Consider the following 21,367-nt stretch of genomic DNA (forward strand, 5'->3'; position numbering starts at 1 on the left):
CACCAAACCACGTCTTTTGATAACATGGTGTCACGATTTAAACGTTGTTTAGCGATGAAAACGTAAAAAAACTGTTCTTTGAAGTTTTGCCGAAAAGTTGGAAGTAGTCGGCTACGGGATTTCGCGAGTTTTCGATCGTAAACGTCGCGTTGTTTACATAACCTCAAAATGTCGAACATTCCGGTTCCTGAGCCCCTGAAACTGGGCGGAAATGTAGAAGAGGCGGTGAAACAGTTCAAGCTGCAGTGGAAGTACTACGCGCTGGCCACAGAGCTGTCGAAAAAGGGAAATGATCTGCAGATAGCGACGTTCATGGCCGTCGTCGGGGCGGAAGCGGTTATGATGATCGACGATTCGGCCTTGACGGAAGCGCAGCAGGCAACGCCAACAGACATTCTGCAGGCAGTGGAAGAGCACCTGGTGCCGGCAAGGGACGTTCGACTGGAAAGAGCGGATTTCAACACGATGGTCCAGCAAGACGGAGAAAAAATCGAAGATTTCGTGAAGCGGATGCGGAAGAAGGTGAAGAAATGCGGCCACACCCCAGCACAACAAGAAGAGATGGTCAAAGATCGTTTGATTGTTGGCATATCGGATCACCAGATGCGGAAAAAGCTGTTGAAAGCCGGAAATCTGACGGTTGACCAGATGGTGGTGAAGGTCAAGGAGAGCCAGGACATCGAGGACCTGGCCAGCAAGTATGAGAAGATGGCAGCAAAACAAAGCACAAGCCGGGATGCAGGAGAAACGTTCAAGGTGACGGCCACGCAGAAGCTGCAGAAGCCGTGCCGTTACTGTGGAAACGAGCACGACCGAGACAAAGCGAAATGTCCAGCGTACGGGAAAACGTGCATCGGATGTGGAGGAAGAAACCATTTCAAGAACGTTTGCTGGAAGAAGGGACGGAACCAAAGTAGGAACAAGAAGCATCACAAGAAGCACGTCCGGCGCGTGGAGGACAGTTCCGAGAGCTCTGCGAGTTCAGATACCGAGGAAGAGTGCGAGTTTGTCGACATTGCCAAAGTTGATGGGAAAAATCTGAAAGAGGCTGGGAAGATTATGGTCGAACTCAAGGTGGCCGTAGGCGCGGGAAAAACTTCGCCGCTGGAAATCCAGGTCGACACTGGCGCACGGGTTAACGTTATGTGCTACAAAGACTTGAAGCAGCTACTCCCGGACCAACAGTTGAGCCCCACGAAGGTGAAGCTGAGGTGCTATTCGGGGAAGGTGATTGCGCCCAAAGGCCAGGTGGACTTGGAGATTAAGCTCAAGAACGGAACCAAGCTGTTGACGTTCATCGTGGTCAAGAAAACACGGCCACCACTGTTGTCGTCGCAATCGGCAATGGATTTGGGAATTATCAAAGTCCACGACTTGTACAGTATCGACACGCTCCAGCAAGAGTGCCACCACATCTTGAGTAAGTACAAGGACGTATTCGAAGGAGACGGCAAGTTTGACGGAAGGTTCAAGATTGAAATCGACAATTCCGTTGCAGCTGTCCAGCAGAAGCCCCGGCGCATTCCCCTCGCGTATCTACCGGAACTACAGTCCAAAATCAGCGATTTGGAGAAGAAAGGAATAGTGGAGCCGGTAAACAAGCACATGGACTGGTTGTGCAACTTGGTGCTGGTGAAGAAGGGAACCAAATTAAGGCTTTGTTTGGATCCAGCGGAGCTGAATCAGGCGGTGCGGCGTGCGAACCATCAAATCCCTACAATTGAGGAGATGCTGCCGGAATTTGCGAAGGCGAAGGTGTTCACAGTTCTGGATGCCAAGAACGGATTCTGGCACATGGAGCTGGATGAGGAGAGTGCCGATCTAACTGCATTCTGGACACCCATGGGTGTGTATCGCTGGAAGCGGATGCCATTTGGAGTCGCGTGTGCGTCCGAGATGTACCAGAAGGAGCAGCAGCAAGTAATCGTCGGCCTGCGCGGAACGCGATGCATTGCAGACGACGTCGTGATCTACGGATGTGGCGATACCAGGGAACAAGCGATGTTGGACCATAATCGGAACTTGGAAGCTGCCTTGAAGAGATTCCGCGAGCGAGGTCTGAAGCTGAACCGCTCGAAAGCAAAAGTGGCGCTGTCATCGGTTCCGTTTTTTGGTCATGTTCTGACAGACAAAGGAGTGAAGCAAGATTTCGGCAGTCCTGAACATTCCAGAACCCTCGGACAAGAAGCAGCTGATGACGTTCCTACACAGAAAAAAATATTCCTGTAAATTTACATTATTTATCATGTACCAAAAGGTATCATGATAAATGATGTATATTTACATCAAATTCATTGGAAATTTACATGACTTTTATTGTAAATATTTAATTTGAAAATCGTTTGAAATCGTGTAAATTTCCAATAAATCTAATGTAAACATACACGACCAAAAAATTTTTTTTTGCTCCGTTGAATCTAGAATTCGTTGTATTTTTTGAATTCTAGATTCAATGGAGCAATTGCTATATTGAATTTGAAATATTCACAGTCGTTAATTTCACCCGATGCTTTAAGAATCTCAGAGGTGATGTTAACACTACAAGAATGATTTACCGTTGGCAAGAGTGACATTGGCTAAATCTATATAACCCCTCAGACTCAATGTCACCCCTGCTTACGGTACTTCAAAGCAGGACATACCTGTTATCTGACCAATTTAGGCGAACAGCTGCTGCTCGTACTCCAGCCCGGCGTGGCGGACACATACCTCTATGTGAAGAAGACGGACAAACAGATGAGTTTCATCTCGAGAAAGAGTTCAGCCCAATCCGTACAACGCTGGAAGGGCAGTTCAAGCTGTCTTCTCTAGGAGAGCTGCCACTACACTTTGAACCAGCTAAACTACATCGACAAGCTACTCGGACGGTTCGGATGCGAGGAAACTAAGCCGTCCAAGATCCCGCTTGACCCCGGCTACGTAAAACAAAAGAAGGAGACAAATTTGCCGACGAACACGTCGTACCGTTTGTTGGTTGTACGTCGCGGTCAACTCCCGGCCGGACATCTGCATCGGAACTTCGCTGTTGTGCAGGAAAGTGTCTAATCCCAGCAATCGCGACTGTACAGAAGCCAAACGCACCCTGAAATATCAGAAAGGAACCAAGGACCTCCGTCTGCACCTTGGTAACGGAGATGCTCTGATCATCAAATTCGGCGGTGGAGTGGTGAGCTTGGTCGACACGCAAACAAACCTGCATCGCCCTATCGTCCACCGAGGCCGAGTTTGTCGCCCTTGCCGAAGGTTGCCAAGAGCTGCTGTGGGCGAAGAAACTCCTTAACGATCTCACCGGGACCATTCGAAGCAATCCCCAAATAAACCGGACAGCAGCAACAAAAGCCACAACAGGCAAGGTATCAAATCTTGCTGCTCGAAATTACCAAAAACAAAGCCCAAATGCAGAATCTCGTGCAGCATGAACCTACTTCTGAAAGGCCTAAAACGTTCGCACTTCACAATAATTATTATGGTACAGATTTTTGTTTGCCGATGCTTCATCAGCCTCTCCCGATCCCCCTCAACAAATTGACCCTGAAATACCTCCGAAGAGTTTCTCCAAACTATAATCCAGCAGGTGCGGCAGCTCTTGGCATTTGGTCAGCAGTTCCGTTTACTCCTTTTACGCCTCCTCAAACCGGTCATAGGTCAGCTCGGCCACCTCTAACTCCTGAATCAGCTTCTATGTTTACCCTCAACAAACGTGACCTGCACTTCTGCGGAGCGTCGTCCGACGGTTTTTTTTGCACCGGATTAACCATTTTGCCGCAATTCTTAGTAGAAATTCCAAACCGTTGTAGAAAACAGAACTAGAAAAACGGATTAAATTTGTTGTTTTTTTCGGTTGCGCAGATGAACCAGCGTGAGGGCGGCTGCGAAGGAGGGGAGAAATGTCAAAACAGGGCAATACACGCAAATGGTGAATTGATTATTTTGAGAAAATGCCAGCGATTACCACAGTTGATTTTGGGAGGTGTACACTTGTAACTGAAAATCGCACTTTGCTGAATACGTTTTGCACTTTTTCAAAAGAATTTTCCAGATCGACTAAGATTACCAAAAAAGTGTAATCGTAGATAATTGAAAAAGAAATATGAGGAGATGCGAAAATGACCTCAGCAGGTGTGATTTTCAGATACAGTTTTGACAATCAATCAATTCGCATTTCAATTTGATTTTTTTTTGTTTTCAATGGCAAAAGTCATAGTTTTTAACGCAATGAAAAAAAGTTTACCCTGAAACCACGGAATTACTTTAATAAGTGGCAAAGTGCAAAGACATATTGTGGTGGCTTACCAGTTGCATTACCCACAAGACTGCCGTTAATCCACCGAACCACGGCCACCAGTACAAATGATCTCTTCCCGTATGATAAGTAATCGAAGTTTCTGAACGCTAGTTGTCGTTTCGAACTGTTAAAAGTGGACTCGAACACCTCGAACAGAACTGCAAAGCCGATCTACGGTCCTAGTCGGCCACTTGGGGACATGACCGGAACCCATCAAACCTGGCCAGCCTATTTGAAGATATCAACTTATGCGAGATCTACACCAAACGAGCCACAAGGACATCCTGCTGGCAAAACTTGCTTAGGGATGATCCCCCCCTCCATCTCCGTCCTGTCATATCGAGGGCACCGACATCAGCTGCTGATCCGGCATTTGCCTCCGGAAACGCTACGAAAGCCGTCATGCCCCTGAATAGATATTGGTAACAATTAGCGATTAAATGTTATATACTCACATAATACATTTCCAAACAATACTGAAATGTCGAATATCGGCCTTTTAATGCAAAAACATTTCCACTTCGATGCGCGCAAAACTTTAACAACAAATAAACTGATTTGTTTTGGTCAGCTGTCATTTCTATATGATCGAGCATTTACATGGTTCGAACAATACATCAAGTATTTTTTTACATTGGATTTAAATTTTACACGACTTTCGTAAACATAAAAGTCGTCAGATCGGATAGATTTACATTAAATTTAACAATTACATTCAATTAGATTTTACATTATTGTTAAATACATCAGATTTAACGTTTTACATTCGATTCAAGTTTTACATGTGGGAAGTTTACATTGAAAACACAATTTACATGACGTGGAAATTTACATATTTTTTTCTGTGTAGGATTGATAACGTACCTGGGCAGATTTATGCCAAGATTAGCGGATGTGAGTGCGCCGCTAAGAAAGCTGACCCGGGACACCGTGGAGTACGTTTGGGATCAGGAAGCTGCCGGTGCGTTCAACCTGATCAAGCAGCTAGTGACACAGAACCCCATTCTCCGGTACTACGATCCAACAGAACCTTTGCTGATTCAGTGCGACGCAAGTCAACAGGGCGTGGGATGCGTGCTGTTGCAGGATGAAAGACCAGTAGCCTACGCATCGAGGACGTTAACGAAGACCGAGAGGAACTACGCGTCCATCGAACGTGAGTGCTTAGCAATGCGTGTTTGCGTGCAAGCGCCACGACCAGTACGTGGCAGGACGGCACCAAGTGGTTGTAGAGACCGACCACAAACCGCTAGAAGACATCTTCCGGAAGCCGATCACCGAAGCACCTCTCCGACTGCAGAAAATGAGGATGACGCTGCAAAGATACAATATCCACGTTCGGTACAAGAAGGGAAGCGAGATGTACATAGCAGACTTGCTGTCACGAACTGCAACAGAGAAACCTGCCCACAACCTGGACGCGGAAGTGATGCTGATAGAGAAGGTGGATGCTGCGTTCGACGAGATAGCGGCCACTAACGTTGGGGAACTCATCAATTTGTCGGACGATCGGTTCGGTGAAATCGCAACTGAGACCAAGAAGGATACAACCCTGTGCAAGCTGATGAGTGTGCTGATCGATGGCTGGCCTGAGCGGAAAGAAGACGTGAGCGATGAGTTGTTGGTTTACAGGACGTTGCAAAACGAGCTCACAACGCACCGAGGAGTGATCTTCAAAGGAGACCGAGTGTTGGTGCCGAAATGCCTCCGCAAGAAGCTGATCGAGAAGTTGCACGTAGCGCACCTGGGAATTGACTATACGTTACGAGCAGCTAGGGAGTCGTTCTTCTGGCCAGGGATGGCTGACCAGATCACCAACTACGTACGAAACTGCGAGGTGTGTATGGAGTTCAGCGCCAGTCAATGCAAGCCACCCATGACGTCACACCAGATACCGGAATATCCCTTCCAGCGTGTGAACATTGATTTGGCAGAGATCAAGCAAGAGGGCAAGCGAATTCTCATGATGGTCACAGCGGACAGTTTTTCTGACTTCGTTGAGGTTGACCTGCTAGCCGACACGAAGACCAAAACTATTGTTGCGGCGTGCAAGCGCAATTTTGCCCGTCACGGAACGCCACAAGTTGTTGTCACAGACAATGGACCGCAGTTCAGCAACGAAGCGTGGACCAAGTTTGCGAACGAATGGAGTTTCAAGCACGTGACGTCTGCTCCATACCACGCGCAAGGAAACGGAACAGCTGAATCAGCGGTCAAGTCAATGAAGCAGCTGTTCAAGAAGTGCGCCAAAAGTGGTACTGATTTCTGGCAAGCACTGCAACAACATCGGAACACGCCAAACGCCGTAGGAACAAGCCCCAACCAGAGAATCTTCTCAAGAAACACACGAAGCACGATTCCCGTCATAACAAACAAGTTGCAGCCGCCTCGAGCATCACACGTGGAAGACCGGATCGAGCAGAAGAGAAAAGTGGTCAAGGCGAGTTATGACAAACATGCGAAGGAGCTTCCGGAGCTGAAGATCGGGGAAAACGTTATGGTACAACGACGACCTGACCTAGACAAGCAGTGGGAACGAGCAACAGTTGTGCACCAATTTCCGGACCAATCGTGCGATGTACGGCTAGAAGATGGTGGCGTGTACCGACGCAGCGCAGTGCATATTAAACCGGGAGGTCAACAGTTTGCCAACCAGATCCGAGAACCAAGGATAATGCGACCACCGACACCAACAAGTCCAGTCGAGTAGCACCAGGACGAACCAAAGCAGACGATCTTCGAGAGACGTGACTACAACAAGAAAGGCGGGGACAGCGGTATCGTCGACAATACACCAGAGAGCAGGGAGCGAGACAACGAGACATCGACAACGGAAACAACCAACAGAGCAGAGCAGAAAAGCGGTGGGCAGGAGCGTTCTAAACAGAACGAAGGGCGTCCAAAAAGGGAGATTAAAAAACCAGCAAGGTTTACTGATTTTGTAGTTTGAGCACAGGGAGTGCATAGCTTTTGGAAGAGGGGAGATGTTGTATTTGAACCACTCTATCGTAACAGTTACATATGAACCACCCTATACCTTATGTCAATAAACAGTACACTTCAGACAGTTAACACCAAACCACGTCTTTTGATAACAATTCTGATTCTGAAAGTGAGGTCAATCCTCCAATTCCATTGGCAAACAGTTTCGGTGTTTTATCCGAAACTGTTGACAAGGATCCTTCTCCTCGTACTGAGCCTTCTGCCGTCGAGAAACGAGTAAAGCCTCCGCCAATTGTAGTGACTTCCGTCTCCGATTTGGCCAGCTTTCGAACGCAACTGAAGAATTGCAAGGAAACTTGCAATTTGAAGGTTTCGTTCCAGCTTGGTCGAAGAGGAGAATGTCGCTTGTTGACGGAATCTTTACAAGATCACCAAACTTTTGTTGGTTATTTGAAAAACCACAAACACAATTTCTACACGTATGAGACCAAGAATGCTCGTCCATTCAAGGCGGTCTTAAAAGGTCTCTCCAACGACTTGTCGGTGGATGAGATCAAAAACGAACTTAAAAGACCTTTCTAACGAGTCCAAAACATTGAAGATCTGACAACCCTATCAAAAGATGTCAGCACTCAAGTCTAGATTACTTTTTTACTTTCCTTTTCACTTAGGACCTTTTGAAAAAGTAAGCGAGAAGTGTTATATATCCACTTTTTAGGCCGGATCTCAGATATTTTGATGAAAACGTAGTCCGTATCTATTATGCGACCCATCGTTAAATAGGTTAATCCAAAGACCCTTCCAACGCGCTCAAAGATTAAAAAGATTAAATATCTGACAACCCTACCAAAAGTTATGAGCAATTTAACACTTATAAGAGTTTCGATCTCAGATGTTTTGATCAAAATATTGTCCGGATCTAATTTCCGGCCCATTGTTGGTGGATGTACATTTATGAATAATGTGTGTAACTCTTTCCGAACATTAAAAAAAAAAATCTTCGTATTCTGAAGTGAGTTTGAGTTCCAGAACTATCTAGAACAAAGCTAACTTTTTTTACCCACACTTTTACTAAACTGTATTCAGGGAGCGTTTTTTTATTATTGCTTATTTTCTCATTGCAGCGCGACTCGATGTATCGTTTAATTTGCCGCGCGAGGAAATGGGTGATTATTCCGTTTCGACAGTGGAAGACGAAACTTCACGTAATTCTAGTGTAGCATTTGATGACGAGATCTGCCCAGACCGGACGGAACCGTCAGCCCAATACCATCAACTGGAAATTACACGTTACTCTAAGTCAGCCGACAATGAGGTCGAATTTCTTTCACCTGATGAGGCACACACACCAGAATCCCACCAGCAACCCTAACAAGAAAATCCCCAGAATGACGAGGAACAAGCTTCAGTAGGAGTAATCCAAAAAAACTAAATCTGCGGAACGAAATGGCCGATTGTTCTGCTGATAGTGTATTGGCCAATAAACCGCTTTTCAGAACATATACTAACATCAACATGAGGAATGCAGAACGGAAAAAACGTGGAGAAAGATATACTGACACAGAGAAGGACATACTTTCCTCTCTTCGGGCTTGTCTTTTCATGAATTTAAGAAGAACAATATGACTTACTCTAGTAAGCGGACCATATTAAGACACATCCACAAAGAGACGAAGGACGTCCGTGAAGGTAAACATAAATATAAAAATAAAATTGAAAGTGTTCCTTAATTACAAATTTCACCAACATTTTTTAGGCGTTCTGGACGTGGCTGGGCTTAAAAGATATCTTAAGTCAAACAATTACCCTCCGACCGTTATGCTCGTTGAGGATGGGACAAAGGTTCAACAGCACGTCCAATACGAACCCCGTTTCGATTGTTTGACTGGACTTGTAAGCCCCTTGGATAACAAAACCGGATTACCAAAACAAGATACCTTTAGCGCTAACTGTGCCACCAAGATGAAACAGGACGTCAAAAGTTATGCGGTGGCGGACACAGCATATGTACAGTTGGCGCTACCACTAGCGAAAGGCGCAGCACCTTTTGTCTTACTTTACTTCGGGACAGATAATAAATTCAGAAGCCAAGACGTTGTCCACAGGTGGAAGGAAACCCGAGTTGTGCTTTTGAGAGAAGGGATTGTAGTTATAGGTTTTGCCAGCGATGGTGATCCTAAACTGTTAAGCGCCATGCTTAAAGAAATACAATTTCTCTCTGTGAAGCAGGTTTCCGAGTACGGACCTTGTTTTATTATCGATTGCAAACTCAAAATGGCATTTGTGCAGGACGATACTCACGTGCTAAATAAAGTAAAGAATAAACTCCTCAATTCGGAATACCTTAAGATAGGTCAGTTTGTTAGTACAATAGTATGATAGTTACATGGCATGAACTTGCAAAAAATATAACTAAAAACTAAAAACTAAAAACTAAAAACTAAAAACTAAAAACTAAAAACTAAAAACTAAAAACTAAAAACTAAAAACTAAAAACTAAAAACTAAAAACTAAAAACTAAAAACTAAAAACTAAAAACTAAAAACTAAAAACTAAAAACTAAAAACTAAAAACTAAAAACTAAAAACTAAAAACTAAAAACTAAAAACAAAAAACTAAAAACTAAAAACTAAAAACTAAAAACTAAAAACTAAAAACTAAAAACTAAAAACTAAAAACTAAAAACTAAAAACTAAAAACTAAAAACTAAAAACTAAAAACTAAAAACTAAAAACTAAAAACTAAAAACTAAAAACTAAAAACTAAAAACTAAAAACTAAAAACTAAAAACTAAAAACTAAAAACTAAAAACTAAAAACTAAAAACTAAAAACTAAAAACTAAAAACTAAAAACTAAAAACTAAAAACTAAAAACTAAAAACTAAAAACTAAAAACTAAAAACTAAAAAACTAAAAACTAAAAACTAAAAACTAAAAACTAAAAACTAAAAACTAAAAACTAAAAACTAAAAACTAAAAACTAAAAACTAAAAACTAAAAACTAAAAACTAAAAAACTAAAAACTAAAAACTAAAAACTAAAAACTAAAAACTAAAAACTAAAAACTAAAAACTAAAAACTAAAAACTAAAAACTAAAAACTAAAAACTAAAAACTAAAAACTAAAAACTAAAAACTAAAAAACTAAAAACTAAAACTAAAAACTAAAAACTAAAAACTAAAAACTAAAAACTAAAAACTAAAAACTAAAAACTAAAAACTAAAAACTAAAAACTAAAAACTAAAAACTAAAAACTAAAAACTAAAAACTAAAAACTAAAAACTAAAAACTAAAAACTAAAAACTAAAAACTAAAAACTAAAAACTAAAAACTAAAAACTAAAAACTAAAAACTAAAAACTAAAAACTAAAAACTAAAAAACTAAAAACTAAAAACTAAAAACTAAAAACTAAAAACTAAAAACTAAAAACTAAAAACTAAAAACTAAAAACTAAAAACTAAAAACTAAAAACTAAAAACTAAAAACTAAAAACTAAAAACTAAAAACTAAAAACTAAAAACTAAATACTAAAAACTAAAAACTAAAAACTAAAAACTAAAAACTAAAAACTAAAAACTAAAAACTAAAAACTAAAAACTAAAAACTAAAAACTAAAAACTAAAAACTAAAAACTAAAAACTAAAAACTAAAACTAAAAACTAAAAACTAAAAACTAAAAACTAAAAACTAAAAACTAAAAACTAAAAACTAAAAACTAAAAACTAAAAACTAAAAACTAAAAACTAAAAACTAAAAACTAAAAACTAAAAACTAAAAACTAAAAACTAAAAACTAAAAACTAAAAACTAAAAACTAAAAACTAAAAACTAAAAACTAAAAACTAAAAACTAAAAACTAAAAACTAAAAACTAAAAACTAAAAACTAAAAACTAAAAACTAAAAACTAAAAACTAAAAACTAAAAACTAAAAACTAAAAACTAAAAACTAAAAACTAAAAACTAAAAACTAAAAACTAAAAACTAAGAACTAAAAACTAAAAACTAAAAACTAAAAACTAAAAACTAAAAACTAAAAACTAAAAACTAAAAACTAAAAACTAAAAACTAAAAACTAAAAACTAAAAACTAAAAACTAAAAACTAAAAAGATTGGTGCGCTGGAAGTGGGGACGCGAAGTCGTGATTATGCAGGTTAATTTTTTGTGTGCTTTTGTGTCGCTTTTCGTATGGGTTGAGTGATTGTGGTAATCGAATAATAGCATCATTGGTGCGCTGGAAGTGGGGACGCGAAGTCGTGATTATGCAGGTTAATTTTTTTATGTGCTTTGTGTCTTGAGCGTGTTTTTCGTTGAGTAATTGGTGTTTTTTTGTTTTTTTTGTGATCTTAATTAATTGTTTTGTGATTTTCAAAGCCCTTCCTATATCATCGTTGATCGGAAGGCATGGCGTCGGGTAAATTGTGTATAATTTTTTCGAATAAGGTTTTATTTTTTATGGTGAAAAAGCCATTTCTATATAATGATCGAAAGACGCACTGACATTTTGGATTAATTAATAGTGGAGTGAAATAATTGTGTGTGAGTGATTTTGTGTGTTAATCAGAAAGACCTTCCCATAGCATCGTTGCTCGGAAGGCTCGCCGACGGGTCTGTTATGAAAGTCCTCCCCATAGCATCGTAGCTCGGGAGGCATCGAAAAGCCAATACCTTATCCTACTAACCCAAAAAATAACAATCACGTGATGCTTGAAGGAGATGCTGTGGATTCAACGGTCTCATGCGGTATCAACAAGTATATAGCGAAAAACTGTGTGCTTGATGAGTCTGCAACTTCAACTATCGGACTAACATACCTCCCTTTCGTTGAACTGCAGGCTTCTTGGGAGGGCGCCGGTATTGACTAATAAAGTAGGGATCTTCAGAGGTTAAACAGTGAACGGATGGTTGGCTCCCACTGATCATTTTTGATTCATTGTTTAACTTCAGCTGATCTGTCAATAACGGAGTAGCAGCTCATTGGCAGTCAACCATGCTCATGCTCATGCTCATGCTCAAAACTAAAAACTAAAAACTAAAAACTAAAAACTAAAAACTAAAAACTAAAAACTAAAAACTAAAAACTAAAAACTAAAAACTAAAACCTAAAAACTAAAAACTAAAAACTAAAAACTAAAAACTAAAAACTAAAAACTAAAAACTAAAAACTAAAAACTAAAAACTAAAAACTAAAAACTAAAAACTAAAAACTATAAACTAAAAACTAAAAACTAAAAACTAAAAACTAAAAACTAAAAACTAAAAACTAAAAACTAAAAACTAAAAACTAAAAACTAAAAACTAAAAACTAAAAACTAAAAACTAAAAACTAAAAACTAAAAACTAAAAACTAAAAACTAAAAACTAAAAACAAAAAACTAAAAACTAAAAACTAAAAACTAAAAACTAAAAACTAAAAACTAAAAACTAAAAACTAAAAACTAAAAACTAAAAACTAAAAACTAAAAACTAAAAACTAAAAACTAAAAACTAAAAACTAAAAACTAAAAACTAAAAACTAAAAACTAAAAACTAAAAACTAAAAACTAAAAACTAAAAACTAAAAACTAAAAACTAAAAACTAAAAACTAAAAACTAAAAACTAAAAACTAAAAACTAAAAACTAAAAACTAAAGCATGAGCATGAGCATGAGAGACCACCCATGGTTGTCCTTCTCCGTTGCTGAACAGGACCGTAATATCCTATCAATACAAGCGGTCATACGCTTCAACGATCTAATGGTGTTTCCCTTATCAACAGCATGTATGAATGCGCTGAAAAGATAAAACATCAAGATCATCAAAACTAGATCTGGAGCAAATAGGTAACAGTCGTTGGCCACCAACGGCGCCCGCCATGTCAGTTTGTAGATCTCGGGGGAGTGGGACGGGAATGTTAGTTAGCACAGGTTGCTACCAAGGGTGGGTTCTATACGATATCCACACCCCCACGTGTGCCGGAAAACTACTTCTACTTGGGATTTTGTTAGTGGGAAAGGGTAATGGCCAGGATTCATCATAGAGGATGATGATGCGACCCAATAATCAATAAATTTGGTTTAATAGTGTGATGTATTATGCATTCTCAAGGCAAACAGTCGGAGGATGCGGATGAGATTTTTCCCGGTTATTTGGTGATGAGTTTAGCATAAATGATTCAATCTTAGACAGCCGGCTGTGGAAAGATAAAACCAAATAAAATGCGAAAACGCGAAACCGCCCGGACCGAAAAACCCACACAATCGAAAACGGCAACGAAAATACTGCGTGATAACCGCGACGCGCACCGTTCAAATTCTCCAAAGCAACTGTCAACATCGCGAAATCACCCGGGTCGAAATACACACACAATCGGGGGGGAAACAAAGACGGAAACGGCAACGAAAATCCGGCGTGTTGACCGCGACGCACACCGTTCAAATTCTCCAAAGCAACTGTCAACATCGCGAAATCACCCGGGTCGAAATAAACACACAATCGGGGGGGAAACAAAGACGGAAACGGCAACGAAAATCCGGCGTGTTGACCGCGACGCACACCGTTCAAATTCTCCAAAGCAACTGTCAACATCGCGAAATCACCCGGGTCGAAATACACACACAATCGGGGGGGAAACAAAGACGGAAACGGCAACGAAAATCAGGCGTGTTGACCGCGACGCACACCGTTCAAATTCTCCAAAGCAACTGTCAACATCGCGAAATCACCCGGGTCGAAATACACACACAATCGGGGGGGAAACAAAGACGGAAACGGCAACGAAAATCAGGCGTGTTGACCGCGACGCACACCGTTCAAATTCTCCAAAGCAACTGTCAACATCGCGAAATCACCCGGGTCGAAATACACACACAATCGGGGGGGAAACAAAGACGGAAACGGCAACGAAAATCCGGCGTGTTGACCGCGACGCACACCGTTCAAATTCTCCAAAGCAACTGTCAACATCGCGAAATCACCCGGGTCGAAATAAACACACAATCGGGGGGGAAACAAAGACGGAAACGGCAACGAAAATCCGGCGTGTTGACCGCGACGCACACCGTTCAAATTCTCCAAAGCAACTGTCAACATCGCGAAATCACCCGGGTCGAAATACACACACAATCGGGGGGGAAACAAAGACGGAAACGGCAACGAAAATCCGGCGTGTTGACCGCGACGCACACCGTTCAAATTCTCCAAAGCAACTGTCAACATCGCGAAATCACCCGGGTCGAAATACACACACAATCGGGGGGAAACAAAGACGGAAACGGCAACGAAAATCCGGCGTGTTGACCGCGACGCACACCGTTCAAATTCTCCAAAGCAACTGTCAACATCGCGAAATCACCCGGGTCGAAATACACACACAATCGGGGGGGAAACAAAGACGGAAACGGCAACGAAAATCAGGCGTGTTGACCGCGACGCACACCGTTCAAATTCTCCAAAGCAACTGTCAACATCGCGAAATCACCCGGGTCGAAATACACACACAATCGGGGGGAAACAAAGACGGAAACGGCAACGAAAATCCGGCGTGTTGACCGCGACGCACACCGTTCAAATTCTCCAAAGCAACTGTCAACATCGCGAAATCACCCGGGTCGAAATAAACACACAATCGGGGGGGGGAAACAAAGACGGAAACGGCAACGAAAATCCGGCGTGTTGACCGCGACGCACACCGTTCAAATTCTCCAAAGCAACTCTAAAAACTAAAAACTAAAAACTAAAAACTAAAAACTAAAAACTAAAAACTAAAAACTAAAAACTAAAAACTAAAAACTAAAAACTAAAAACTAAAAACTAAAAACTAAAAACTAAAAACTAAAAACTAAAAACTAAAAAAAACTAAAAACTAAAAACTAAAAACTAAAAACTAAAAACTAAAAACTAAAAACTAAAAACTAAAAACTAAAAACTAAAAACTAAAAACTAAAAACTAAAAACTAAAAACTAAAAACTAAAAACTAAAAACTAAAAACTAAAAACTAAAAACTAAAAACTAAAAACTAAAAACTAAAAACTAAAAACTAAAAACTAAAAACTAAAAACTAAAAACTAAAAACTAAAAACTAAAAACTAAAAACTAAAAACTAAAAACTAAAAACTAAAAACTAAAAACTAAAAACTAAAAACTAAAAACTAAAAACTAAAAACTAAAAACTAAAAACTAAAAACTAAAAACTAAAAACTAAAAACTAAAAACTAAAAACTAAAAACTAAAAACTAAAAACTAAAAACTAAAAACTAAAAACTAAAAACTAAAAACTAAAAACTAAAAACTAAAAAACTAAAAACTAAAAACTAAAAACTAAAAACTAAAAACTAAAAACTAAAAACTAAAAACTAAAAACTAAAAACTAAAAACTAAAAACTAAAAACTAAAAACTAAAAACTAAAAACTAAAAACTAAAAACTAAAAACTAAAAACTAAAAACTAAAAACTAAAAACTAAAAACTAAAAACTAAAAACTAAAAACCAAAAAACTAAAAACTAAAAACTAAAAACTAAAAACTAAAAACTAAAAACTAAAAACTAAAAACTAAAAACTAAAAACTAAAAACTAAAAACTAAAAACTAAAAACTAAAAACTAAAAACTAAAAACTAAAAACTAAAAACTAAAAACTAAAAACTAAAAACTAAAAACTAAAAACTAAAAACTAAAAACTAAAAACTAAAAACTAAAAACTAAAAACTAAAAACTAAAAACTAAAAACTAAAAACTAAAAACTAAAAACTAAAAACTAAAAACTAAAAACTAAAAACTAAAAACTAAAAACTAAAAACTAAAAACTAAAAACTAAAAACTAAAAACTAAAAACTAAAAACTAAAAACTAAAAACTAAAAACTAAAAACTAAAAACTAAAAACTAAAAACTAAAAACTAAAAACTAAAAACTAAAAACTAAAAACTAAAAACTAAAAACTAAAAACTAAAAACTAAAAACTAAAAACTAAAAACTAAAAACTAAAAACTTAAAAACTTAAAAACTTAAAAACTTAAAAACTTAAAAACTTAAAAACTTAAAAACTTAAAAACTTAAAAACTTAAAAACTTAAAAACTTAAAAACTTAAAAACTTAAAAACTTAAAAACTTAAAAACTTAAAAACTTAAAAACTTAAAAACTTAAAAACTTAAAAACTTAAAAACTTAAAAACTTAAAAACTAAAAACTTAAAAACATAAAACTTAAAATCTTAAAAACTAAAAACTAAAAACTAAAAACTAAAAACTAAAAACTTAAAAACTTAAAAACTTAAAAACTTAAAAACTTAAAAACTTAAAAACTTAAAAACTTAAAAACTTAAAAACTTAAAAACTTAAAAACTTAAAAACTTAAAAACTTAAAAACTTAAAAACTTAAAAACTTAAAAACTTAAAAACTTAAAAACTTAAAAACTTAAAAACTTAAAAACTTAAAAACTTAAAAACTTAAAAACTTAAAAACTTAAAAACTTAAAAACTTAAAAACTTAAAAACTTAAAACTTAAAAACTTAAAAACTTAAAAACTTAAAAACTTAAAAACTTAAAAACTTAAAAACTTAAAAACTTAAAAACTTAAAAACTTAAAAACTTAAAAACTTAAAAACTTAAAAACTTAAAAACTTAAAAACTTAAAAACTTAAAAACTTAAAAACTTAAAAACTTAAAAACTTAAAAACTTAAAAACTTAAAAACTTAAAAACTTAAAAACTTAAAAACTTAAAAACTTAAAAACTTAAAAACTTAAAAACTTAAAAACTTAAAAACTTAAAAACTTTAAAACTTTAAAACTTTAAAACTTTAAAACTTAAAACTTAAAAACTTAAAAACTTAAAAACTTAAAAACTTAAAAACTTAAAAACTTAAAAACTTAAAAACTTAAAAACTTAAAAACTTAAAAACTTAAAAACTTAAAAACTTAAAAACTTAAAAACTTAAAAACTTAAAAACTTAAAAACTTACAAACTTACAAACTTACAAACTTACAAACTTACAAACTTACAAACTTACAAACTTACAAACTTACAAACTTACAAACTTACAAACTTACAAACTTACAAACTTACAAACTTACAAACTTACAAACTTACAAACTTACAAACTTACAAACTTACAAACTTACAAACTTACAAACTTACAAACTTACAAACTTACAAACTTACAAACTTACAAACTTACAAACTTACAAACTTACAAACTTACAAACTTACAAACTTACAAACTTACAAACTTACAAACTTACAAACTTACAAACTTACAAACTTACAAACTTACAAACTTACAAACTTACAAACTTACAAACTTACAAACTTACAAACTTACAAACTTACAAACTTACAAACTTACAAACTTACAAACTTACAAACTTACAAACTTACAAACTTACAAACTTACAAACTTACAAACTTACAAACTTACAAACTTACAAACTTACAAACTTACAAACTTACAAACTTACAAACTTACAAACTTACAAACTTACAAACTTACAAACTTACAAACTTACAAACTTACAAACTTACAAACTTACAAACTTACAAACTTACAAACTTACAAACTTACAAACTTACAAACTTACAAACTTACAAACTTACAAACTTACAAACTTACAAACTTACAAACTTACAAACTTACAAACTTACAAACTTACAAACTTACAAACTTACAAACTTACAAACTTAATAATGTATCAAACTTCATGATTTTGAATGGCCCATTCAGACAAGATAATTTGAGGTCAATTTTTGGATCATGGCCGCTTAGGAACCGTTTCTGGGTACCCCCGGGGAACCTATGAAGTGGCCAATATCATATCAAAGCAAAGCCCATCAATATGGCTATCAAATTTCTTCATTTTTCAATACATCTCAAAAATAGTCTTCCAAAATATTTTTCTGGCTCCGGAACCGGTTCCAGATTTCCCCCCGAGTAAATCTTCGGAGTGGCCAATATCATATCAGAGCAAAGCCCATCAATATGGGCATCAAAATTCATTTTGTCAATACATCTAAAAAATGGTCTTCCGAAATATTTTCTGGCCACTGGCCACTCCGGAACCGGTTCCGGATTTCCCCGCGGGTAAATCTTCGAAGTGGCCAATTTCATATCAGAGCAAAGCCCATCAATATGGGTATCAAAATTCTTCATTTTGTCAATACATCTCAAAAATGGTCTTCCAAAATATTTTCTGGCCACTGGCCACTCCGGAACCGGTTCCGGATTCCCCCCCGGGTAAATCTTCGGAGTGGCCAATATCATATCAGAGCAAAGCCCATCAATATGGGTATCACATTTCTTCATTTTTCAATACATCTCAAAAATGGTCTTCCAAAATATTTTCTGGCCACTGGCCACTCCGGAACCGGTTCCGGATTTCCCCCCCGGTAAATCTTCGGAGTGGCCAATATCATATCAGAGCAAAGCCCATCAATATGGGTATCAAAATTCTTCATTTTGTCAATACATCTCAAAAATGGTCTTCCAAAATATTTTTCTGGCCACTGGCCACTCCGGAACCGGTTCCGGATTTCCCCCCGGGTAAATCTTCGGAGTGGCCAATATCATATCAGAGCAAAGCCCATCAACATGGGTATCAAAATTCTTCATTTTGTCAATACATCTCAAAAATGGTCTTCCAAAATATTTTTCTGGCCACTGGCCACTCCGGAACCGGTTCCGGATTTCCCCCCCGGTAAATCTTCGGAGTGGCCAATATCATATCAGAGCAAAGCCCATCAATATGGGTATCGAAATTGTTCATTTTGTCAATACATCTCAAAAATGGTCTTCCAAAATATTTTTGTGGCCACTGGCCACTCCGGAACCGGTTCCGGATTTCCCCCCGGGTAAATCTTCGGAGTGGCCAATATCATATCAGAGCAAAGCCCATCAACATGGGTATCAAAATTCTTCATTTTGTCAATACATCTCAAAAATGGTCTTCCAAAATATTTTTCTGGCCACTGGCCACTCCGGAACCGGTTCCGGATTTCCGCCCGGGTAAATCTTCGGAGTGGCCAATATCATATCAGAGCAAAGCCCATCAATATGGGTATCAAAATTCTTCATTTTGTCAATACATCTCAAAAATGGTCTTCCAAAATATTTTTGTGGCCACTGGCCACTCCGGAACCGGTTCCGGATTTCCCCCCGGGGGAAATCTTCGAAGTGGCCAATATCATATCAGAGCAAAGCCCATCAATATGGGTATCAAAATTCTTCATTTTGTCAATACATCTCAAAAATGGTCTTCCAAAATATTTTTTGGCCACTGGCCACTCCGGAACCGGTTCCGGATTTCCCCCCGGGTAAATCTTCGGAGTGGCCAATATCATATCAGAGCAAAGCCCATCAATAAAGGTATCAAAATTCTTTATTTTTTTTAGAACATTTCAAATATGTTGGAAGACCATTTTTGAGATGTATTGACAAAATGAAGAATTTTGATACCCATATTGATGGGCTTTGCTCTGATATGATATTGGCCACTCCGAAGATTTACCCGGGGGGAAATCCGGAACCGGTTCCGGAGTGGCCAACGGCCAGAAAAATATTTTGGAAGACCATTTTTGAGATGTATTGACAAAATGAAGAATTTTGATACCCATATTGATGGGTTTTGCTTTGATATGATATTGGCCACTTCATAGGTTCACCGGGGGTACCCAGAAACGGTTCCGAGGTGGCCAGTGGCCAGAAAAATATTTTGGAAGACCATTTTTTAGATGTATTGACAAAATGAAGAATTTTGATATCCATATTGATGGGCTTTGCTCTGATATGATATTGGCCACTCCGAAGATTTACCGGGGTGGAAATCCGGAACCGGTTCCGGTGTGGCCAGTGGCCAGAAAAATATTTTGGAAGACCATTTTTGATATGTATTGAAAAATGAAGAAATTTGATAGCCGTATTGATGGGCTTTGCTCTGATATGAAATTGGCCACTTCGAAGATTTCTCCCGGGGGGAAATCCGGAACCGGTTCCGGAGTGGCCAGTGGCCAGAAAAATATTTTGGAAGACCATTTTTGAGATGTATTGACAAAATGAAGAATTTTGATATGAAATTGGCCACTTCGAAGATTTACCCGGGGGGAAATCCGGAACCGGTTCCGGAGTGGCCAGTGGCCAGAAAAATATTTTGGAAGACCATTTTTGAGATGTATTGACAAAATGAAGAATTTTGAAACCCATATTGATGGGCTTTGCTCTGATATGTTATTGGCCACTCCGAAGATTTCTCTGGGGGGAAATCCAGAACCGGTTCCGGAGTGGCCAGTGGCCAGAAAAATATTTTGGAAGACTATTTTTGAGATGTATTGACAAAATGAAGAATTTTGATACCCATATTGATGGGCTTTGCTCTGATATGAAATTGGCCACTTCGAAGATTTACCCGGGGGGAAATCCGGAACCGGTTCCGGAGTGACCAGTGGCCAGAAAATATTTTGGAAGACCATTTTTGGGATGTATTGATAAAATGAAGAATTTTGATACCCATATTGATGGGCTTTGCTTTGATATGATATTGGCCACTTCATAGGTTCCCCGGGGGTACCCAGAAACGGTTCCGAGGTGGCCAGTGGTCAGAAAAATATTTTGGAAGACCATTTATTAGATGTATTGACAAAATGAAGAATTTTGATACCCATATTGATGGGCTTTGCTCTGATATGATATTGGCAACTCCGAAAATTTACCTGGGGGGAAATCCGGACCCGGTTCCGGAGTGGCCAGTGGCCAGAAAAATATTTTGGAAGACCATTTTTGAGATGTATTGACAAAATGAAGAATTTTGATACCCATATTGATGGGCTTTGCTCTGATATGATATTGGCCACTCCGAAGATTTACCGGGGTGGAAATCCAGAACCGGTTCCGGAGTATCCAGTGGCCAGAAAAATATTTTGGAAGACCATTTTTGAGATGTATTGAAAAATGAAGAAATTTGATAGCCATATTGATGGGCTTTGCTCTGATATGAAATTGGCCACTCCGAAGATTTCTCCCGGGGGGAAATCCGGAACCGGTTCCGGAGTGGCCAGTGGCCAGAAAAATATTTTGGAAGACCATTTTTGAGATGTATTGACAAAATGAAGATTTTTGATATGAAATTGGCCACTTCGAAGATTTACCCGGGGGGAAATCCGGATCCGGTTCCGGAGT

The 21,367-nt window shown here is 38.0% G+C and overlaps 1 protein-coding gene across 1 annotated transcript; it reads left to right on the forward strand.

The window, feature by feature from the left end:
• Positions 1-4,237: 4,237 nt before the first annotated feature.
• Positions 4,238-9,607, forward strand: LOC120431930 (uncharacterized). Its single transcript, XM_039597070.2, has 3 exons — positions 4,238-4,707; positions 8,353-8,917; positions 8,985-9,607. Exons 2-3 carry the CDS (start codon positions 8,851-8,853, stop codon positions 9,605-9,607), a joined length of 690 nt encoding a protein of 229 aa, XP_039453004.2. The 5' UTR covers positions 4,238-4,707; positions 8,353-8,850.
• Positions 9,608-21,367: the final 11,760 nt, after the last annotated feature.

The sequence above is a fragment of the Culex pipiens genome, chromosome 1 (assembly GCF_016801865.2).
Source record: "Culex pipiens pallens isolate TS chromosome 1, TS_CPP_V2, whole genome shotgun sequence".
NCBI classification, from domain to species: domain Eukaryota; kingdom Metazoa; phylum Arthropoda; class Insecta; order Diptera; family Culicidae; genus Culex; species Culex pipiens.